The sequence below is a fragment of the Primulina eburnea genome, chromosome 12, assembly GCF_022965805.1.
Source record: "Primulina eburnea isolate SZY01 chromosome 12, ASM2296580v1, whole genome shotgun sequence".
In the NCBI taxonomy this organism is placed as follows: Eukaryota; Viridiplantae; Streptophyta; class Magnoliopsida; order Lamiales; family Gesneriaceae; genus Primulina; species Primulina eburnea.
Window position 1 is genome coordinate 30,884,978 of NC_133112.1, and position 24,739 is coordinate 30,909,716.

Genomic DNA, 24,739 nt, shown 5'->3' on the forward strand with positions numbered 1-24,739 from the left:
CATGCATATTATAAGCACGCTGCGGAAAATGAGTTCGAATTTTAATATGGCGACGGATTTAGTAAAACCGTCGCTAATGTTAGAGTTGCGACGATTTTAAGGCCACAATTACCGACGGTTCATTTAGCGACGGTTTACAATAAACTGTCGCTACTAGACTACATTGGCGACGGTTTAGTAACACACCGTCGCTAAAAAATCAAAAATTCTCTATTTATACCGGATCTCCGTTCCATTTTTCTCCACAACACTTAAAATTTTTCTCTACATTTTAGGTTTGATTTAAATACCTGTTTTTGTTTCAATTGTTGATTAATTTTCTAATTGTTAATTAAGATAATGTGTATTTTTTAATTTTTAATTAAGATATTTTTAATTGTTAATTAAGATAAAGAGTATTATTATTATAGTTGTATTGCATTTTTATAAAATGTATTAAATTATAAAAGTAATTTTTTTTTAAATTTACGCAAACTTTAGCGACGGTTTTGGAACTGTCGCGAAATTAAAACCGTCGCTACATTTGAAGACCGTTGCTAAATCACCGTCGCCAGTTTGCGACGCTTTTGAAAAACCGTCGCTAATATTTTTTGTTTAATAACTTTTTACGGCGTATATGTGCACGCTGTAGAAAGTTGTATTAACAGCGTACATATGCACGCTGCCAATAGTTTAACTATCAACAGCATACTCTGCACGCCGTTATTAGACTAAACCGCAGCGTAAATCGCACGGCGTCAATAGTGTCAAACTTAAGACGGCTTTCAACTTTATAGCGTGCGTCGCAGCGTGCCATGCACGCTGCGGATACCCTTCCGCGGCGCATATTGCACGCCGCGGAAACCCACTTTTCTTGTAGTGAAACATTGAGGACTATGTGGCTAAGTTCTCTACATTGCTCCGATTTGCTCCTCATGTGGCTGAACATGATGAGGCCGTTGCGGATCAGTTTATAAATGGCCTAAATCCTGAAATCTTTACTTTGGTGAATACCGGGAGGCCAAACAATTTCACCGATGCCTTGAACCGAGCCAAGGGAGCCGAAGCCGGTTTAATGAGACAGAGAGATGCTTCGTTTGTGCCTTCAGCACCGAGATCACAGCTGCCTCCACCAGCTCCCCGATTTGAGAGCGGCAGTGGTAGCGGGAAGAAAGATTTCCTGAAAGCTAAGGGGAAGAAATTCAAGAAAGCTGGAAGTAGCTCATCTAGTTCGAGTGGCTCTAGACAGACTGGTCAAGGCCAGAGTTATACCGGACCCTACTGTAGTACTTGTGGAGGGAAGCATTCCACCGAGCAGTGCCGAGGAGTGTTCGGCAATTGCCGCATTTGTAAGCAGCATGGACACTTTGCCTGAGTGTGTCCACAGCGTGGTGCCCAGGGATCCCAGGTGTAAGGACCGTGTATCGTATTATCGTAAATCTTATGTTGATTATCGATAATTAATGAATTTGTCATGTGCTTAGGTATTTGATGTATATCGTGACAATGGAATTGAGAATGAATATTGGATATGAATTGACGTTGTAAGAGCTCAATTGGAGGCCGGACGCCAAAAATAGTACAAAAATAAAACATTTGTACAGTACGAGTGGCGCCCGGGCGGTAGAAAATTACCGCCCGAGCGCCAGGGCTTATGAAGCGTGTTCTCGGGCAGAACATGCCGCGCCCGAGCGGTAGTTTTTGACCGCTCGAGCGCGGTGCAAATGTTTCTCGGGGGCAGAATGTCTCGCGCTCGGGCGCGAGAATTCTACCGCCCGAGCGCGAGAGCGGTGGAATGATAAGAACGAGCTTTCTCTCTCTTTCTTCTTTATTTCTTCGCCACTCTTCGAGGGACTTCGAGAGAATTCGATTTTTCTTTCTTCTGAATCAACTTCGAGACGCTGTCTAAACGTGAAACAAATTATATATTTGTGATCGTCGCGTCGAGGGCTTCTGACTGAGATAATTTTCTTCGAGTTCCAGCAGCTTTAAATATCATAGTGCTGGAATAGCATGTATTTGAAGTTGAATTTCTGATATGTAGTAGAATAACCGACAAGAAACTTATATTCGAAGTCGGAATTGAATTATGATATGATTTTGATTTGATATGAATTTATGAAGTTTCAAATGATATTTGAAACTCATATTAATGATTTTAGAGTATGTTATTGATTGGAATGATTATGTTATTGATGTAGATAAAGTGTTATATCAATATCTTCAGGCTACATCAACTGGAAGCGAAGAAATTGAGGTATGTTGCGACCGGGTAACATACAACAGGTATCTGTATTATATGATATATGTCGGATTGATTGGATTGATTGGATTGAGATTATGTGTCTATATGCCCTATTTGTTGATTTATGTGGCATACATGACATTGAGATTGGAATATCGATGTATAAAATAAATGTTTTGTTAACACACATCATTTTATGCATACATCGATACATGACATGCACGTTGAGCTATGATTCTTGGATACCTTGATTTGATTGGATTGGATTCCGGGGTTTGTGAACACAATCGCTATGCCGGTATTATATGACCCGTAAAGCATAGACAATTGTGGCCCCATATGATTGGATATGAGATTTGGGATTTGATGGCGCTTAGCCGACGCTATCATACATGTATCCCATATTGGCCGGTGTGCCAGCTCGAGCATTTATTTGATAGCGATTCGATTGATTCTGACATGTGCTCAGTGGATGGGCATTTGACCCTATACCTCCACGAAATACATGCATTGCATACCATATATCATTGTTTAGATATCTGTGGTATATATGATTGGTTGTTCCATACGGAGCTTTGCTCACCCCCAAGGAGGGCTGTTGTTGTCTTTGTGTGTGGACAATGGCAGGTACTCCAGGACATCAGGAGACCAGAGAGGGTACTTCTGGAGGGAGCCACAGCTTGGGCTGAGGTTTTATGTATATGTCTTGTTCCCAGTATATATGTATATGTATCTATATACCGGGGCATGTCCCGAGGATATGAGTTGTTTGTATATGATTGGTTTTAATTTCGTGTGGGCATGTTTTATGATTTGAGATTAAATACTATTTTTAGTATTATAAATCTAGAAGAAATGTTTTGGGCTCGTCGTAAAAGAAATTTTAAACCTGTTTTCCGCTGTGATTACTTAATCCTAATCAAATTGTGTTATAATAACGATTAGGAGTTAAGGGCCCCACACTAGATGGTATCAGAGCATAGCTGGGAATGCTCTATTGAGTCTTGTGTACACGTGAATAGGCACAAATGAATTGTGCATATGTGTTTGATTTATTTGTATTACTTGCTCCTACTTGATTTGATTTGAGTAAGTATCTGATGAGATTGATGATATGAGATGATGATATGAGACGATGAGATTATGAATTGATATGAAATTGTGATATTCACCTTTTGATTTGTAGATGGATCACACAAATGAAACTGCGAGTAGCAGTACTGAGAGGATTGTTGGGCAATTTGAAGGATTGTTGGGCAATTTGAAGGATTGTCCATGGATGTTGTGATGGCTCGATTCCAGGATCTGAAACCACCGAAGTTCTTTGGCACTGAGAGTGCTGAAAGAGCTGAGGCCTGGCTAAAGGATATCGAGCACTTGTTTAATATTGTTGAGTATTCCACGGCTCGGAGACTGAAACTTGCTCTTTATCAGTTGAAGGACCGAGCTAAATCTTGGTGGGAAGCCGCTGAGATTGGACTGAAAGAGGCTGGGACTGAAGTCACATGGGATGTCTTCAAGGCCCAGTTTTTGGAGCAGTATTCCCCTCCTTCTTATTATACTGCTCAGGAGAATGAATTCAATAATCTGCAGCAGGGAACGATGTCTGTTGCAGAGTATGCTTCGAAATTTTCTACGTTACTGAAGTATGCACCTCACGTAGCTGGAAATGCGAGGGCAAAATATAACAGGTTTGTAAATGGTTTACATCCTGCTTTGTATACATATGTTGTTTCTGAACGAGCTAAGGCAGCCGAGGCTGGACTTAGGCGGGGAGGTCCACAGTATACTCATCCACCACCGGTGTCAGCTCAGCAGCCTACTTTGCGACCGAGGGGTAAGAAGTTCAAGAAGACTGGCCCTGCTTCTTCGTTTTCTTCGAGTTCGAGTGGATCACAGCGAGGGAGTCCTGTGATTGCTCCCTACTGTAGTCATTGTGGAGGCAAACATACTATCGAGCAGTGTCAAGGTATGTCTGGTACTTGTTATCAATGTAGGCAGGAAGGCCATTTCTCTCGAGTATGTCCGAACAGGGGTACGGCTTCTGCTCAACCCCAGCCAGGATTTAGAGGTGGCCCTAGTATAATGAGACCTGCTGTTCCTGTTCCATCTTTTCAGCAGTCGAGTGCCCCACGATATTGAGGACCGGGTGGTCCGAGTGCCCAAGTTCCTCCTCAAGTGAGAGTGTATGCCATGACTGAGGATCAGACAAGAGAAGCTCCTGGTGGTGTGATTGCAGGTATTTGCACGCTTTGCGATTATCCTGCACGTGTTTTATTTGATACAGGAGCATCTCATTCATTCATATCTCATGCATTTGTTGCATCTCACGATATTGAGTGTACCTCGTTGTATGATACTTTGTCGATAGCCACGCCAGCAGGGAAGATTATTTTGTCTGAGAAAATTTTGCATAATTGTGTATTGATATACGAGGATAATGTGGTATTTCTGAATTTGATTGTCCTCCCTATGTACGACTTTGATTGTATTGTTGGCATGGATATCTTGAGGACGAATCGAGCTACTGTTGATTGTTGTCATGGAGTGGTTCGATTTCGACCGATTGATGGACCCAAGTGGAATTTTTATGGCAAGGGTTCCCAAGCCAAAATTCCATTGGTATCTTTCTTGGAAATGTCCCGATTGTTGACTAGCGGAGACGAGGGTTATCTTATCTACGCTATTGATATTTCGAAGAAGGAATCTTCCTTATCTGAGATTCCTGTTGCAAAAGAATTCCCGGATGTATTTCCCGATGAGATTCCTGATTTTCCTCCTCATCGAGAAGTTGAGTTTAGTATTGATCTGGTGCCGGGGACTGCTCCCATATATAAAGCTCCCTATCGCATGGCACCATTGGAACTGAAAGAATTGAAAGAACAATTACAGGATCTTCTCGATAAGGGATATATTCGACCGAGTGTATCACCTTGGGGAGCTCCAGTTTTATTTGTTCGAAAGAAAGATGGTACTATGCGAATGTGTATCGATTATAGGCAGCTGAATCGGGCTACTGTGAAGAACAAGTACCCACTTCCTCGTATTGATGACTTATTTGATCAGCTTCAAGGTACTTCTGTATACTCGAAGATTGATCTTCGTTCTGGGTATCATCAAGTACGAGGTCGAGACGAAGATGTACCCAAAACTGCTTTTCGTACGAGGTATGGCCATTATGAATTCCTGGTTATGCCTTTTGGTCTTACGACTGCTCCTGCTATCTTTATGGATTTAATGAATCGTGTCTTCCGTGATTATCTAGACCGATTCGTTATTGTTTTCATTAATGATATTCTTGTGTATTCGAAATCGAGAAAGGAGCATGCTGAACATCTGAGACTGGTACTTCAAACTCTTCGTACTAGTCATTTGTATGCCAAGTTGTTCAAATGTGAATTCTGGATGGACAAAGTGGTATTTCTAGGCCACGTCATTTCGAGACATGGCATATCTGTTGATCCTTCGAAGTTCGAAGCTGTATTGAATTGGCCAAGACCTACGAATGTTCCTGAGATCCGTAGCTTCATGGGTTTAGCTGGATATTATCGCCGTTTTATTGAAGGATTTTCGAAAATAGCTAAACCTATTACTCAACTGACACAGAAGAATCAGAGATTCATTTGGTCAGATGAATGTGAAGCTAGTTTTCTTGAATTGAAGACGAGATTGACCACAACACCTGTGCTTACTATTCCCTCAGGTACCGGAGGATTTGTGGTATATACAGATGCATCTGGTAAAGGTTTGGGCTGTGTTCTGATGCAACATGGCAAGGTGGTTGCTTATGCGTCTCGTCAATTGAAATCTCATGAAACTCGTTATCCTGTTCATGATCTTGAATTGGCTGCCATTGTGTTTGCTTTGAAGATTTGGCGCCATTACTTGTATGGAGAAAAGTTTGTTATCTATTCGGACCATAAAAGTCTGAAATATCTCTTTTCTCAATCTGATTTGAATATGAGGCAACGCAGGTGGATGGATCTCCTGAAGGATTTTTATTGTGAGATTCAATATCACCCTGGATCGGTGAATGTTACTGCGGATGCCCTGAGCCGTAAAGTTCATGATTCTGTTCTAGCTTCTGTCAATGTCGCCAAGGTACATGAGGATATTTGTACTTCTGGTTGGAATTTTCACTCGAATTGGAATTCTGTCACTGTCTCAGCATTGCAAATTGAGCCAAATTTGATATCGAAAATACGAAAGGCCCAACAAAGCGATGCTCAGATTCAAAAGTCGAAAGAACTTGTATCTGCTGGACATCAGTCTGGATTCCAGATTTCTTCTGATGGTTCTTTACGACTTAATGGTCGGTTGGTAGTTCCTGCTGATTCTGATTTGAGATATGCCCTTCTTCGAGAAGCACATTGTAGCAAATACAGTATTCACCGTGGAGGTCGAAAGATGTATTTGACATTGAGACCTCAATTCTGGTGGAAACGTATGAAGAAGGACATTGCTGAATTTATTTCTAAATGTCTTGTCTGTCAGCAAGTGAAAGCCGAGAGAATGAAACCTGGAGGATTACTCCATAGTCTTGAAATCCCGAAATGGAATTGGGAACATATTGCTATGGATTTCGTGACTCATTTGCCTCGTTCGCCCAAGGGCTGTGACGCTATTTGGGTGATTATTGATCGGCTTTCGAAATCTGCTCATTTTATTCCGTATGAACGGACTTATCCTTATAAGAGAATGGCCCGTTTATACATTGAGAATGTTGTGAGACTACACGGTGTGCCAGTCTCAATTGTATCTGATCGTGATCCCAGATTTGCTTCTAAATTCTGGGGCAGTTTTCAAGAAGCGATGGGTACGCGTTTGGCTATGAGTACTGCTTATCATCCCCAAACTGATGGCCAGACTGAGCGTACGATTCAAACGTTAGAAGATATGTTGCGTGCTATGGTGATGGACTTCCGAATGGGATGGCAAGATGCCTTACCATTGGTTGAATTTTCTTATAATAATAGCTTTCAGATGAGTATCGGTATGACACCGTTTGAAGCTATATATGGGAGACGATGTAGATCACCGTTATTCTGGGATGAGATTGGTGAGAAACAATTGACTGGACCTGAAATGATACAGGAAATGAACGATAAGGTTCAGTTAATTCGACAGCGGATGAAAGCTGCTCAGGATCGTCAAACGAGTTATGCGAATAAACGAAGACGACCCTTAGAATTCCAGAAAGGTGACAAAGTGTTTTTGAAAATATCTCCCTTTAGAGGCACTGTTCGATTTGGCATGCAAGGGAAATTATCTCCTCGATATGTTGGTCCATACGAGATTTTGGATCGAGTTGGTGATCTTGCGTATCGATTGGCATTGCCACCAGCTCTATCTGCTATTCATGATGTGTTTCATGTTTCTATGTTGAGGAAATATGAACCAGATCCATCACATGTACTTGCACCTGATGAGATTGAACTTGATCCTTCTCTTTCCTATGTTGAACAACATGTTCGCATTATGGATCGAAAGGAGAAGATATTGAAAAATAAGTCGATTCCTCTGGTACGAGTGCAATGGACACGACATGGTGTTGAAGAATCAACGTGGGAATTGGAGAGCAAGATGCGAGATTCATATCCGCATTTGTTTGATTCTATGACATCTGTTCCATTGTATTCGATGTATTATGATCCTTTTTCTAATTTTAACTTTGATATGTACTATAACTGGTGACATGTATATGTTTGCCAATGTTATGTATATAGTGATGTTTGAGATTTCGAGGACGAAATCTTTTAAGAGGGGGAGAAATGTAAGGACCGTGTATCGTATTATCGTAAATCTTATGTTGATTATCGATAATTAATGAATTTGTCATGTGCTTAGGTATTTGATGTATATCGTGACAATGGAATTGATAATGAATATTGGATATGAATTGACGTTGTAAGAGCTCGATTGGAGGCCGGACGCCAAAAATAGTACAAAAATAAAACATTTGTACAGTACGAGTGGCGCCCGGGCGGTAGAAAATTACCGCCCGAGCGCCAGGGCTTATGAAGCGTGTTCTTGGGCAGAACATGCCGCGCCCGAGCGGTAGTTTTTGACCGCTCGAGCGCGGTGCAAATGTTTCTCGGGGGCAGAATGTCTCGCGCTCGGGCGCGAGAATTCTACCGCCCGAGCGCGAGAGCGGTGGAATGATAAGAACGAGCTTTCTCTCTCTTTCTTCTTTATTTCTTCGCCACTCTTCGAGGGACTTCGAGAGAATTCGATTTTTCTTTCTTCTGAATCAACTTCGAGACGCTGTCTAAACGTGAAACAAATTATATATTTGTGATCGTCGCGTCGAGGGCTTCTGACTGAGGTAATTTTCTTCGAGTTCCAGCAGCTTTAAATATCATAGTGCTGGAATAGCATGTATTTGAAGTTGAATTTCTGATATGTAGTAGAATAACCGACAAGAAACTTATATTCCAAGTCGGAATTGAATTATGATATGATTTTGATTTGATATGAATTTATGAAGTTTCAAATGATATTTGAAACTCATATTAATGATTTTAGAGTATGTTATTGATTGGAATGATTATGTTATTGATGTAGATAAAGTGTTATATCAATATCTTCAGGCTACATCAACTGGAAGCGAAGAAATTGAGGTATGTTGCGACCGGGTAACATACAACAGGTATCTGTATTATATGATATATGTCGGATTGATTGGATTGATTGGATTGAGATTATGTGTCTATATGCCCTATTTGTTGATTTATGTGGCATACATGACATTGAGATTGGAATATCGATGTATAAAATAAATGTTTTGTTAACACACATCATTTTATGCATACATCGATACATGACATGCACGTTGAGCTATGATCCTTGGATACCTTGATTTGATTGGATTGGATTCCGGGGTTTGTGAACACAATCGCTATGCCGGTATTATATGACCCGTAAAGCATAGACAATTGTGGCCCCATATGATTGGATATGAGATTTGGGATTTGATGGCGCTTAGCCGACGCTATCATACATGTATCCCATATTGGCCGGTGTGCCAGCTCGAGCATTTATTTGATAGCGATTCGATTGATTCTGACATGTGCTCAGTGGATGGGCATTTGACCCTATACCTCCACGAAATACATGCATTGCATACCATATATCATTGTTTAGATATCTGTGGTATATATGATTGGTTGTTCCATACGGAGCTTTGCTCACCCCCAAGGAGGGCTGTTGTTGTCTTTGTGTGTAGACAATGGCAGGTACTCCAGGACATCAGGAGACCAGAGAGGGTACTTCTGGAGGGAGCCACAGCTTGGGCTGAGGTTTTATGTATATGTCTTGTTCCCAGTATATATGTATATGTATCTATATACCGGGGCATGTCCCGAGGATATGAGTTGTTTGTATATGATTGGTTTTGATTTCGTGTGGGCATGTTTTATGATTTGAGATTAAATACTATTTTTAGTATTATAAATCTAGAAGAGATGTTTTGGGCTCGTCGTAAAACAAATTTTAAACCTGTTTTCCGCTGTGATTACTTAATCCTAATCAAATTGTGTTATAATAACGATTAGGAGTTAAGGGCCCCATACCAGGCTGCTGAGTCGTCTGGATCAGCGGCTCAGACAGGTAGACGATCTTCTGCCGTTCATTCCTTTCAGCCAGCACCGTCTACTCAGTCACAGCAGAGGCCAGGAGGGAGCCAGACAGCGAGCCAGCCTCCTCGACAGCAAGCCCGACTATTCGCTTTGACTGAGGAACAAGCACATGATGCACCTGATGATGTCGTGGCAGGTAACTGTTTTATTTCTGGTTATCCTGCATATGTGTTGATTGACACTGGTGCATCACATACTTTTATTTCTGAGAGGTTTGCATTGAATCATGCGTTACCTATTAAGTCATTGTCTGCGGTAGTGTCTGTCTCTTCTCCGTTAGGGACAGGGTTGATGTCAGTGAAAACTGTTAAATCTAGTATACTGCAGTACGATGGGCATAAGATTGAATTGGACTGTATTGTGCTTGGAATATCTGATTTTGATTGTATTATCGGTATCGATACGTTAACCAAGTACAGGGCTACAGTCGATTGTTTCCACAAGATTGTTCGATTCAGACCCGAAATGGCTGAGGAGTGGAAATTTTATGGTAAGGGTTCTCGTGCTAGAATCCCTTTGATATCTACAATGAATATGACTCGATTATTGCAGAAGGGAGCGGATGGATTCCTGGTATATTCAGTTGATTTACTGAAATCGAGCCCATCATTGGCGGATTTGTCAGTGGTGTATGAATTTGCTGATGTCTTTCCAGACGAGATTCCTGGATTACCTCCGATTCGAGAGATAGTTTTCAGCATTGAATTGAAGCCAGGAACAGTTCCGATTTCGAGGGCCCCATACCGGATGGCACCGATCGAGTTAAAAGAGTTGAAAGAACAGTTGGAGGATTTATTGGCCAAGGGATATATCAGACCGAGTGTATCTCCTTGGGGTGCTCCAGTACTGTTCGTGAGGAAGAAAGATGGGTCGATGAGACTTTGTATCGACTACCGGCAACTGAACAAGGCAACGGTAAAGAATAAATATCCATTTCCTCGTATTGATGATTTATTTGATCAGTTGCAGGGTTCATCAGTGTATTCCAAGATCGATTTGAGATCTGGATACCATCAACTGAGAGTCAGGGATTCTGATATCTCTAAGACTGCATTCAGAACCAGGTATGGACACTATGAATTTATTGTCATGCCATTTGGTTTGACGAATGCACCGGCGGTATTTATGGGATTGATGAACCGCGTCTTTTAGAAATATTTGGATGATTTTGTTATCATATTCATTGACGATATATTGATTTATTCAAAGAATGTGATTGAACATGCTAATCATCTGAGGACTGTGTTGAGAATTTTGAGGGCAGAGAAACTGTATGCTAAATTGTCGAAATGCGAGTTCTGGTTGAAACATGTGGTATTTCTGGGTCATATTATATCCGAATATGGTATATCCATTGATCCCAGTAAGGTTGAGGCAATGATTTCTTGGCCAAGACCAACATCTGTACCAGAGATACGCAGTTTTATGGGTTTGGCAGGATATTATCGCAGATTCATTAAAGATTTTTCGAGTATTGCCAAACCGATTACACAGTTGACTCAGAAGAATGTTCCATTTGTGTGGACAGAAGACTGTGAATCCAGTTTTCTTGAGTTGAAAAAGAGATTGACCAGTGCGCCTGTGTTGACGATTCCTTCAGGCACTGGTGGATTTGTCGTTTATTGTGATGCATCTCACCGAGGATTGGGTTGTGTATTGATGCAGCGGGGGCATGTGATTGCGTATGCCTCAAGACAGCTGAAACCCCATGAAACTCGTTACCCAATTCATGATCTTGAATTGGCAGCCATAGTCTTTGCACTGAAGATATGGCGACATTATTTGTACGGTGAGAAATTCGAGATTTATTCTGATCACAAAAGCTTGAAATATCTGTTTTCACAATCAGAGTTGAATATGAGACAGCGGAGGTGGTTGGATTTATTGAAAGACTTTGATTGTGAGATTAAATACTATCCAGGGAAGTCCAATGCAGCAGCTGATGCACTAAGTTGAAAGGTATGTTCTTTATCCTTATCGACTATGGGTGTTTCGAATTTAATAGAAGACTGCTGTTTGTCTGGATTAGTTTTTGAAACAGATTGTCAGGCTCTGAGATTATGTGCGATTCGAGCTGAATCGGCATTGATATTGAAAATCAAAGAGGCACAGAAGGTTGATCAGAATATACAGAATTCGATTGCAATGGTCAGAGCTGGTCATCAATCGGAGTATCGAGTTTGTGACGGTATTTTGTATGTGAATAATCGTCTGGTTGTGCCGAATGTCTCGGATTTAAGACAGAGAATACTGACAGAAGCGCACAACAGTCGTTTTAGCATTCATCCTGGTGGCAGGAAAATGTATAACGATCTGAAGACGCAATATTGGTGGAAAAATCAGATGTCACTGAATTTGTAGCCAAGTGTCTGAATTGCCAACAAGTGAAAGCTGAGAGGAAGAAACCAGGAGGTTTGTTGCAGAGTTTGTCCATTCCTGAATGGAAATGGGATCACATTTCCATGGATTTTGTGACACAGTTACCGCGATCCTCCCGAGGTTACGATGCCATTTGGGTCGTGATTGATCGATTGACCAAATCAGCATGCTTTACTCCATACAAAATGACGTACAGATATGACCAGATGGCGGATATTTACGTCAAGGAAGTGGTAAGACTGCACGGAGTGCCAAAGTCGATTGTTTCAGACTGTGATCCTCGGTTTACTTCGCACTTCTGGCAGAGTTTGTAGCAAGCTCTAGGTACAAAGCTACATCTAAGTACCGCATATCATCCACAGACTGACGGACAGTCAGAACGAACGATTCAGACATTGAAAGATATGTTGAGAGCTGTAGTGCTTGATTTCAGCACTAATTGGCAAGATGCATTGCCACTTTGCGAGTTTTCGTACAACAACAGCTATCAAACGAGTATTGAGATGACCCCATTTGAAGCGTTGTACGGAAAGAAATGTAGATCTCCTCTTACTGGGATGATATCTCTGAAGTCCCTGAGACTGGACCTGATATGATCAGAGATATGACCGAGAAAGTAAAATTAATTCAGAAGAAGATGAAGGCAGCTCAGGACCGACAAGCCAAATATGCCAGCCTTCGACGTAGACCGTTGGTATTCGAGGTAGGAGACCAAGTATTCCTGAAAATTTCGCCTTTCAGAGGAATTGTCAGATTTGGCAAGAAAGGGAAACTGTCTCCACGATACGTTGGTCCGTATGAGATTCTTGAAAAGATAGTAGATCGTGCTTATCGACTTGCCTTGCCGCCTTCATTATCAGGGATACATGATGTTTTTCATGTATCGATGCTGCGGAAATATCTCCCTGATGATTCACATGTTATTCAACCAGACGAGACTGAGTTGGACAAGACATTGAGTTATGTCGAGAGACCGATCCGGATTATTGATCGTAAAGAAAAGCAGCTCAGAACGAAGATGATTCCGTTGGTGAAAGTACAATGGACTCGTCATGGTGTTGAAGAAGCTACTTGGGAGACTGAATCTGACATGAGACAAGAATTCCCAGCATTGTTTCACTGATGTAAAAATTTTATTACATTTCTTATACAGTTTCTGTATATACTCCTTAGTGATATGATTAATTGCCTGTGATTTCGAGGACGAAATCGTATCTTAGGGGGGGAGAAATGTGATGCCCGAGAAATTAATTATCGTAATCTGAGATGATTATTGATTATGACTAGATATAATTATAACCGGGCTATTACGAGACCAGAGTGGCCAAATCATATGAAGGGTGCATTTTTGGACAGAACAATTGGCGCCCGAGCGGTAGAAAATGACCGCCCGAGCGCCAATGTTCAGCAAGGTAGGCATTTGGGCAGAAAGTATGGCGCCCGAGCGGTAATATTTAACCGCCCGAGCGCCAAAGTGCATTCGGAGAATTCTTGGACAGAGAGTGCCGCGCTCGAGCGGTATTTTCTTACCGCCCGAGCGCCGACCGAAAGTCAAGAAAAACAAGCCACATCGCTTTACATGCAAACTTGATATATATAATATATATATATATATATATATATATATATATATATATATATATATATATATATATATGTATACAAGCAACTTAATCCTTCAGAAACGAGAGAAAAGGGTCGAGGGAGGTTTAAGAAAAATCCTTACGCCTTTTGTGAGAAATCCGTCCATCTGATTTTGAATCCGACTTTGGTACCGAATTCCTATCGACGTAGGCTACAACTGGACGTAAGTTTTACTACGTTTTGACGTGCTTTGAAATTATGCTATTGTCAGAATTGAATGGAATTCATATATGATGTTCTTGACATGCTAGACATCATAGAATCGAAGTCAGATTAGGAAACGGACTGATTATGGAATTGTTATGAATTTTTAGGGTATATTGATTTATACCAGACAGATTTGAATTATGATTGAATTACGAACTGTATTGGATATTGGTTATGGATTGTAATTAATATCTGGTGATATGGTATTGACGGGAATACTGAGATTGTACCGTTATGCCGTTGATTTTGAATTAAATCAAGATTAATCAGATTGTTATTGATTTAAACGGTATAGTGACATGAGATTATTTATATTGTCATTGCCAGACAGATTGTGAATTCAGGACTTCGACTGAGCCAGAAACCGACGAAAGAAAGGTATAAGTCAATGTGGTATTGGGAGATCGACTTGAGTCAGTTAGACTTGAGTTTCCCTAAATCACATACTTTACTTTATTGCATTGATATTGCATTGATTTGATTGATATACTTGTTTTCTTGATTATAGATAGCAGGTATTAGACGAGTAGTCTAATGACAGAAGTGCCTGATAGTGATGGGATCACCACGGGCACATTGCACAATGTCATGAGATATTGTATTGGCGGAAGTGCCATAGTCTGCTACTGGATAATTGGCTATCGATGTGGATATAATTATAGCTCATTCTATTACTGGTGATCAGTATTGTATCGATGTGGATAGAATTATAACTTCTTCTATTACTGTTGATCGAGGTTATATCGATGTGGATAGAATCGGAGTTCTTCTATTACTGGTGATTGATACTATACTGATGTGGATAGAAACAGAGCTTCTTCTATTACTGGTGATCGATGCTATATCGACGTGGATAGAACTGGAGTCTTTTCTATTACTTTTGGTCGATATGGAATGCCAATGTCTGGAAACCGGGATCCCTAGACTAGGATTGAGTCTAGTCTGAGTCGTGGAGTCACGAGCATTGTCGACAATTTGATATTGATTATGTTTCAGATATTGATACATATCTTTGTTACCTGATTACATGCTTTATATTTGTTTATATGATTGCATGTTTCGTTGATTTATACTGGGATTATATTCTCACCGGAATTATCCGGCTGTTGTCTTGTCTGTATGTGTACATGACAACAGGTGGGACAGGTTCAGGGTTGAGGAGATGAAGAAAGGTCGTGATTAGAGTGGAGATTCCGGACTTTGATTTTGATGTATAATAGGGTTGGAACACTTGACATGAGTTGTTAAACCTTAGTTTAGTTTGAATGCAGCCAGTACAGGACTTGTATTGTATTTTATATACTGAGATGTATATATGTTGTACGTCACTACGTTCCGCATTTTAAGAAAAAAAAAATTTAGACCCTGTTTTATAATTGATTAATTAGTCCTAATGATGAGTAAGAACTTGATTAGCGTCCGGGTCCCCACACTTGTAAACCTAATTCTCTTTCTTCACAAGAAGCGTAGAGAGGAACCGTTGATGAATCGCGACTTCCAAATTCAAAGTGGCCAACCATAAATCCTCATTTTTTGGATAAACCTGAATAATTCTGAAGCTTATTGGGAGGTAAAACGTAAAAAATTACAGCTTGGGGAAAAATAAACAATAAATAGAAATGAAATATAATATCAATGATATTTTGGTCATAAATATGTTTATCACGATGTTATCTCTTTTATTCAATTCGCACCTCACGTAATATTATCTATCCATCAAATTACATATCTTATCATATTAAACATTTATCAATCAAATTATTAATCATTTAATTAACAGATGCTACGAACAAAAAGCGAACTCTAAAAAAAATATAATATTCATATGCTTCAAAACAAAAAAAAAAAAAATAATAATAATAATAATAATAATAATAATAATAATAATAATAAATATCACAATTTAAAAAGGGTAGTGAAGCTCAAACGGTCAAAAAATGACCCCGCCTCGTTATCCGCTGGGCCTCTGAAATTTTCTATGCCTTTTTCCACCAACAGATCCGAACCAATTTCACCATCTTTTTTCCTCGATTTTCTGGAAACCAGATTTTCCTACTTCGTTTTCTTTATTTCCCTCTCCTGCATTTCTAGATTTTTTTTTTCGTTTATGCAGTTGATAAAAAGCAAGATTCCTTCTTCCCAGAAAAATGTTATTTGAATTCATCAAGACCCTTTTGTTGTGAATTAATCAATCAGGTGATTTTCGGCAGATTTCTGCGTTATCTTGCTTAAATTTTTTGATTTGTTTCCCTGTTTTGTCTTGTCATTTCTGGGAGCAGAGACGCATTTCTTTTAATACAGTGACGATCAGGTTCTGTTAAGATTTTCTTGAAATTCGATTCTTACTCAGGGATTAATTGCTTGAGGATCTTTAGATCGTGTGCCATTAGTTGAGACATCATTTTTGTAAGGGGAGAATTTAACGCTACCAATATCTTTTGCAAAAGATTGGTTTTTTCATATCTCATACTTTTGTGTGTGTTTCCTTTCATTTTTTTCGAAATTCGTTTGCAGTTGTTAATCTTATCTCGATTTCATGTTTCATTTAGTTAATTATTAATGATTGAATCAACAAAAATCATGCCTTAAATTTGGAGCGTGGGCTCCGTGTTTATGATCAATTAAGTATGTTTAAAGGGGTCACAAATTGTTACTTTTTTCTTCGAGCAATGGTGACTACTGACTTTAGTATAATGGGCTATTTTTCTGTATGAATTTCAAGAAATTTCTGAAATAGCTTTGGTCTTGAAAATATTCTGTCCGCAGGAGCCAAGTTTTGAATTTGTCGGCGGGGTTGTTAAATAGTTCGCAAGAATGTTTGGCTTCAGAAAATCGCCGGCCAACAACAAACCCCCAACTCAGAAATCAGTAGATCCTACCAATCCTTTTGATTCGGATACCGAATCAGATAAGAAAAACACAATCACACCATCTAGAAGAACATCTTCCGAGCCCATAATTGTGACACCGGATGATGATGATGATTTTTTCGGGAGGCGGCCGCCTTCTGCAAGCAAGCAAAAGGACTTAGATAAAATGTCAGTTCAAGAATTAGAGGATTATGCTATGAACAAGGCTGGGGAGACCACTAACTCGGTGAACAATTGCTTAAAGATTGCAGAGGATATGAGACAAGATGCTACTAGGACACTGGACATGTTGAACCAGCAGGGCGAGCAAATTCACAGGACACACGTGATGGCTGTGGATATGGACCGAGATTTGAGCCGGGTATGGGTAACTTTGATCTTATCATATCTTTGTGTTAAGGTTTTGTTAAGCAAATGAAAATGTGTTTGTCTCCAGGGGGAGAAATTGTTGAATAATCTCGGTGGCATGTTTTCGAAGCCGTGGATGCCAAAGAAGACAAGGGCGATCAATGGTCCTTTAACTTCAAAAGGTTTCTTCCATCTCCCCTGATAGTTACTTATGGATCCATTAATTAATGTGATTGTTACCTGAGAAACATAAACGGTAGAGTAGCCACAATCAATTGTTTCAAAAAATGATGACGAGTTTGCGCTTTCGACAGATGATAATGATACAGGAAAAAGAAGTACTCCGGAGCAAAGAGAAAAGTTGGGCTTAGATCAGGCACCCAAAAAACGTGGCTCGCGCACACCTCCTCCGGAGCCAACTAATGCCCTGCAGAAAGTTGAGGTACATACTTGTGCACATCATCCATACCATATACGATCTGAAGTGACGGGCGATATCCAAGTCTTAAGATCACGCTCAGCGACTTGGTGTCAAGTTAGTTTCGGCAACCCACCTCTCCTTTTCTCCAAGTAAATAGTTTGTATTGTCTTGTTTTCAGTTGGAGAAAGGAAAGCAGGATGATGCACTTTCAGACCTTAGCAATATATTGGGTGAACTAAAAGGCATGGCTGTCGATATGGGAAGCGAACTGAACAGGCAAAACAAGGCCCTGGATCACCTTGGACAAGATGTTGATGAACTCAATTCTAGAGTGAAAGGTGCCAATCAACGTGCACGGCGTTTGATTGGCAAGTGATGAAATAAACTCACTTATACACTTACCTTTAGATTTTGGTACTTGGTCAATTATCTTTCGATGGGGGATATCTTTGAAGCTGTCCGTTTCATTGCTTTATTTCTTTTATTAATTGTAAAAATGTTTTCTAAGAGCTATATCATCAATAAATAATGGCATTATTCATATATATATATATATATATATATATATATGTGTGTGTGTGTGTGTGTGTGTGTGTGTGTGTGTAAATCTTGCATGCAGGCTAGTGTATGCCCAAGTATGTAGTCCCATGCTAAATTATATCCTTAGTATGTAGTCCCATGCCGGCAAAGACCTGTCACAAACATGACATACTGAGTTTATCTTAACTTTCAATGCAAAATGTATTATAAAATATATACATCAGAAAATTTTTTTACAAAAAAATAATATTTAAGAGAAGATTATAATTTATCGAGTATTAATTTTAAGACAAAAACTTGTGTGAAACGGTCTCGCGAGTCATATTTTGTGAGACAGATATCTTATTTGGATCATCAATGAAAAAATATTATTTTTTATGCTAAAAGTATTGCTTTTTAAGCAAAAATTTGTGTGAGACGGTCTCACGGGTCAATTTGTGAGACGGATATCTATTTGGATCATCCATGAAAAAGTATTACTTTCTATGCTTGGTTGAGTGGATTAAATAAGGATAGATTAATAGTCAAATATTTATTGTTACAATTTTAAGTTGTTTTAATAATCATTTTGACACGGTTTAATATCTAATTTTATTCATCAAATAGTTATCAATAAAATTGGATCTTAAACCGGGTCAAAATGATTATTAAAACAACTTAAAATTTTAACGATAAATATTTGACTATTAATCTATCATTATTTAATCCAATCAACCAAACACAATTGTGAATATCCGTAGAGTTGACTCGTCTCACGAATTAAGATCCGTTAGACGGTCTTACATGAGACCCACTTTGCTTTTTATTTTTAATATCGGTAAGATTGACCCGTCTTACAAATAAAGATTCGTGAGACCGTCTATCAAAAAACTTACTCTAATTTTCAATTTTTTTTACTATATAGGACGATACCATGTAAGCTTTACCCAATTCAGTTACTCCATATGTATGTATCACATCATATAATTAACAAATTTTTTAACCTTCATTTAGCAAATGACTTCAAAATTATAATTTATATTTTCGTATTTATCCAAAAGTGTTCGAAAACCTTATCTTAAATTCAGAGCTTTCCATATAAAAGCAAGTCCTATGTTACTACAACGGAAACCCAAGCCATGATCACTCCAACTCCCTTCCTCTACGTATATTTTTTCTGCCTTCTCTTTTACGTAAGCCACGGTTCGGTTTCAATCTCCGTCAGTCATAAGCTGTTGTCAAAGTCGGGTGATCCGATAACGATCCGTTGGTCCGGTGTCGACTCACCTTCCAAGCTTGATTGGCTCGGGATCTACTCCCCTTCAAATTCCTCCCATGAAAACTTCATTGGTTATATTTTTCTATCCACCTCCATAGGATGGAGATCCGGGTCAGGTTCGCTTACTTTTCCCGTTGTCAACCTCCGATCCAAGTACCAATTCCGGATCTTCCACTGGACCAAGTCGGAAGTCGACGTCACCCGATTGGACAACGATCACAACCCATTGCCAGGGACTAAGAAGCTGCTAGCAGAGTCGGAGGAGATCGAGTTCGAGCCGGGTTGTGGCCCTGAGCAGGTGCATTTGGCCTTGACGGGTAAGGATGGGGAAATGCGGGTGATGTTCGTGACCCATGATGGGGAAGAGAGTTTTGTGAGATATGGGTTGACCCGGAGAGAGATGGGCCGGGTGGTGGGTACCCGTGTTTCGAGGTATGAGAGGGAAGATATGTGTGATTCTCCAGCGAATGAAAGTGTTGGATGGAGGGATCCCGGATTTATTCATGATGGTGTCATGATCAATTTGGAGATAGGGAAAAGATACTATTATCAGGTTAATTACTACTTTATTATAATGTTTGCTGCATTTCTTTGCTGCCCAAAAAGTAACTGCTGATTCATCTTGTTGCGAATCTTTTATTTTATCATGATAATGGATGATATTGCTTGATTAAATTGTCAGATGAACTTCTGAGTATGCTTGTTGATTATACCTTACGAGTAAATTCTTGGTGGACATGTTCATTTGTGTTCTAAAACGCAGGTTGGAAGTGATCCCGGCGGATGGAGCGTCAAGTTCAGCTTCATTTCGCAGAATCTTGATTCGGATGAAACAGTAGCCTTCATGTTAGGCGATATGGGAACAGCGGCACCATACAAAACTTTTGATCGAACACAAGGAGAGAGCTTGTCCACGATCAGATGGATAAAACGTGACATTGAATCCTTTGGTAATAAGCCCATGATGATCTCGCACATTGGAGATATCAGCTATGCCAGAGGCTATTCCTGGTTATGGGACACTTTCTTCACTCAAATCGAGCCTATTGCCTCTAGAGTCCCGTACCACGTTTGCATTGGCAATCACGAATACAACTGGCCTCTGCAGCCGTGGAAACCAAAATGGGCTAGTTCGGTATACAAGAAAGACAGTGGAGGGGAATGTGGAGTGCCTTACAGTCTTCGCTTTAACATGCCTGGAAATGATTCAGAACTAACCGGAATGAAGGCCCCTGAGACCCGAAATCTGTATTATTCATTCGACATGGGAGTGGTCCATTTCGTGTATCTATCTACTGAGACAAACTTCTTACCAGGGAGTAAGCAGTATGAGTTCTTGAAGCGTGATTTGGGGACGACTGATAGGAGAAAAACTCCTTTTGTGGTGGTACAAGGGCATAGGCCAATGTACACAACAGCTAATAAAAACAGAGAAGCGGGTTTGAGGGCGAGGATGATCGAGCATTTGGAGCCACTTTTGGTGAAGAATAAGGTCAGTCTCGTGTTATGGGGTCATGTTCACAGATATGAAAGGTTCTGTCCTCTAAATAACTTTTCTTGTGGGGAGCTGGACAAAAATAGGGACGCTGAATGGCTTGCGTTTCCGGTGCATGTTGTGATTGGGATGGCAGGGCAGGACTCGCAGCCATTGTGGGAAACAAGGGTGGGACATCCCGATGACCCCATTTTTCCACAACCCGTACGATCTTTGTATCGAAGTGGTGAGTTTGGGTACACTAGGCTCGTGGCTACGAGGGAGAAACTCGGGCTTTATTATGTGGGGAATCACGATGGAGAGGTGCACGACGCGGTGGAGATAGCTGCACCACCAGGTGAAGTAGTTAGGAGTGGCGGCGGAGAGACGGTGATGGGGCGGTGGTCAGAGTTCATTAGTTTATCATGGCATGCTGATTTAAGTTCAAGGATTCTATTTTTGGTGCTAATTGGTTTAATTGGTTATGTGATCGGGAAAATGTCATATGGTGGAAGACATGGTTTTGTGGATAAAAATTGGAGTCCTTTGAAGAATGAAGTAGTATGAAAGAATGGCACTTTTTCTTTAAAAAAGCAAAAGAAAAATGAATGGATTTTTTATTACTTGATTTTATTGCATATATAACATGCATGGTTTGTCAATCAAAACAAGGAAACAAAACTCTTGGAATATAATGCCATTTGTGGGGATTTATAAATTTTTATCTGTAATTTTAACTTATCTTGGGTTTACTACACTTTAAAAATAAGAATTTTCCCAATATATATATATGCACAATTGGTTGAATATTCCTCGAAAAAACTTCATATCAGAGAAAGGCAAGGGTCAACCAAAAATAGCTTTCATCTGGAAATAAATCCAATAATTTGATTATAATTAAGGGATAGGAAAAAAGGAGCAAAATAAGATAAGTAATTTGGACAAATGGGCTAATTTTGTTTTGGATCTTTGTGATCTTACTTGTGCCTTTGATCATATTCTTGAATTTTTTAGTTTAGTCGGATAAGACAATCAGCCTCCCTGCATGTGTATATAAAACAAGTTTGTGTGTATGATATGTTTTTTTTTGTTTTTTTAATAATTTAATTAAAATAAGTATTTTAAGTAGAATAATATTTCGGTATTATTAAAATATATAATTTTTTATGTTTAAAATTAAAGAGCGAGAAATATTTATGATGCCTTGGCCCTATAATTAAGGTTGAGAACCGAGAGACTTATTGATTTCATATTTCAGTCTTAATGATTACGGGGTAGTTTTCTTAATTTATTGAGATAGATTTAGTTTTTTGTACTTTATTTGCACAAGATAAACAAGTCTCAACTCTCATTAACAATACATATAATTACAAAATTACATTATATATTTATAATATGAACAATATCATACTTATATTCTAAAAAAATAACAGCTAACACATGCACATGTAGTCATTCTCATATATCCACCTACTCGAACAATTACATTATATCTTTATAGTCTGAACAATACCATATACTCTTAAAAAATATAACAGCAAACACATATATATGTAGTCATTCTCATAGACCCTCTAACCATTGACAAGTGAAATACTGTTTAGCTTAAAATATTGCCTCTCTATCTTAATCACAAGTCAATTCTAAATCATAATAATCTCCACCCAACCACCCCTAGCCCACTATATATCCAAACAAATTTGAAATTTTCATTCTTATTTTTCAAAAAATACAATAATTTAGACTACATTTAGATCGAAATATTTGACTTGATTTGATTTCATTTTTGGCAAAAACTTGTGTGATACGTTCTCGCGAGTCGTATTTTGTGAGACAGATCTCTTATTTGGGTCATATATAAAAAAATATTACTTTTTATACTAAGAGTATTACTTTTTATTGTGAATATCGATAGAGTTGACCCATTTCACAGAAAAAAATTTATGAGACCATCTCATAAGATACATGTTCTAAATTTTTACTTATCAAAAGAATGATATCCCCTTTGAGTCTTCTATCCATGCGACCAAACTATAATAAAAAATTTGAAATATATATATATATATATATATATATATATATATATATATATATATATATATATATATATATATATATATATATATATATATATGAACACCAACATAAAATCCTCCCCCTCCTAAAAAATTCACCTTCACAATAATGAAGAGCGCTCTTGCTTGTAGTAGCTTCCCACGCGGCAGCAGAATTCTTGTATCATTCATCGTAGTTCTTTCCCTCCTTCTGATCGTCACATCAGCCACTCAATCCTCAAATCCCCAATCCCATAATCACAAAACACGTGAGCTGCAAGCACGGCGGCGTCACCATTCTTGCCACCCTGTTTCCACCGGCCATCAGGTTCCTACCGTCTGTTTTCAGCTTCAAAAACTATTGATCTGTCACTGCCCACCATTTCCGCCGCCGCCTCGGCTGCCCGGTGGTGGCCATGAGATTGATCCAAGATACGGTGTGGAGAAAAGATTAGTCCCTTCTGGACCAAACCCTCTTCATAACTGAATCTCAGCCCTCCGATGATCATAATTCCCCGGTTCTTTTCTTTAAACTTTTTCCCATACTTTTCAAGAATTTCAATCGACTCTTCCTTTTTTGGCATTATTTCTTGAACTTTTTTTTTTGGCATGCAACAGACGTACACCTAAAGCAGTTCTTTCTTTTTTTTTTTTTCTATTTTGTTTGTTGTTTCATTTATAACTTGCAGAAAGATGAGAAACTAAACAGAGATTTCCAAGCTCGTATCTTGCGTACACGAAGAAGTTGAAAGATATCTGATTCCTTTGCTGTGGAGAATTGGAGGGGCCTGCGGTGTGGAAGCAGAAAAAAGTAACAACCATGGAAATTGTAAAACGTTTTTCTGTTCTTCGCTGTGTGTAATTAATTCTTTGGAGAAAATGTACAGTTCTGCAAAGGTTCAAATTTAGAAACGAGAGGAAAGATTCAAGAAAATCCCATGAATCTCATGATTTTTGATGCTAAATTTAATGTGGGCATAAAGGTCTTTTCATGTGCTTTTTCAGTGTATTAATTAATGTGATCACACCTTTTGTCAATTTATTATTAATATACTTGAAATAATAATTACTGCTCTCATTCATTGATATTCATGTTCAAATTATTTTTTTAGGTTACGAATCGTATTATCTTGTTCGATTCAGCCTACTACACTATTATTTATGTGTAAAATTTATTCACAAAATTTAAATATATGTCAAACATCAAGAAGTATATCAATTTTTTTATATATATGTAAAACATATATTTCTGAAATATCCTACTCAAATTATCCATATATAGTCGATTAAATTAATCTTATTTCATCGTTGTTTGAGTTATTCTATCACAAGATGAAAAATATTTTTGTAACATAATATAATATTTTGAAACTATGATGTATCATGCACGCACGATATAGTTATGGTAAAAGTATTGTTGGATGGTATATACATATATAATCTATAATTGGAATGTCTTAGTTAACAAAGTTTCCGATTTATATATGGTTTTAAGTAATCTGCTGATAAAGTTCATGTACTAATTCAGTTCGACGACGTTTTGTGTTACTGTTGTTACATGTGCCTGTTGTATTTTGAAAAACAGTCGTTCATTTTGATCCTCAAAACACATATCGGAGAAGACAAATCTATTTTAACGAAACTGTACTTATTACATACATCAGTTTGATTTACTTTTTCTTC

The 24,739-nt window shown here is 38.9% G+C and overlaps 2 protein-coding genes across 2 annotated transcripts; both read left to right on the forward strand.

Moving 5' to 3' along the window:
- The first annotated feature begins 16,041 nt into the window (after nt 1–16,041).
- On the forward strand, nt 16,042–18,280 carry LOC140807468 (putative SNAP25 homologous protein SNAP30). Its single transcript, XM_073164317.1, has 5 exons — nt 16,042–16,287; nt 16,858–17,322; nt 17,398–17,491; nt 17,624–17,751; nt 17,909–18,280. The coding sequence occupies exons 2-5, from the start codon at nt 16,906–16,908 to the stop codon at nt 18,104–18,106; spliced, it is 837 nt and encodes a 278-aa protein (XP_073020418.1). The 5' UTR covers nt 16,042–16,287; nt 16,858–16,905; the 3' UTR covers nt 18,107–18,280.
- Nucleotides 18,281–19,357: 1,077 nt separating this feature from the next.
- Nucleotides 19,358–21,633, forward strand: LOC140808273 (probable inactive purple acid phosphatase 2). The gene is made up of 2 exons (XM_073165348.1): nt 19,358–20,081; nt 20,292–21,633. Exons 1-2 carry the CDS (start codon nt 19,389–19,391, stop codon nt 21,567–21,569), a joined length of 1,971 nt encoding a protein of 656 aa, XP_073021449.1. The 5' UTR covers nt 19,358–19,388; the 3' UTR covers nt 21,570–21,633.
- Nucleotides 21,634–24,739: the final 3,106 nt, after the last annotated feature.

Excerpts from the sequence above, each read along its gene's own strand:
- LOC140808273 (XM_073165348.1), top strand. The coding sequence starts at position 19,389 with ATGATCACTCCAACTCCCTTCCTCTACGTATATTTTTTCTGCCTTCTC. Across the intron at positions 20,082-20,291 it reads GGAAAAGATACTATTATCAG|GTTGGAAGTGATCCCGGCGG; the intron begins GTTAATTACTAC and ends TCTAAAACGCAG.
- LOC140807468 (XM_073164317.1), top strand. The coding sequence starts at position 16,906 with ATGTTTGGCTTCAGAAAATCGCCGGCCAACAACAAACCCCCAACTCAG. Across the intron at positions 17,323-17,397 it reads TGGACCGAGATTTGAGCCGG|GGGGAGAAATTGTTGAATAA; the intron begins GTATGGGTAACT and ends GTTTGTCTCCAG. Across the intron at positions 17,752-17,908 it reads ATGCCCTGCAGAAAGTTGAG|TTGGAGAAAGGAAAGCAGGA; the intron begins GTACATACTTGT and ends TCTTGTTTTCAG.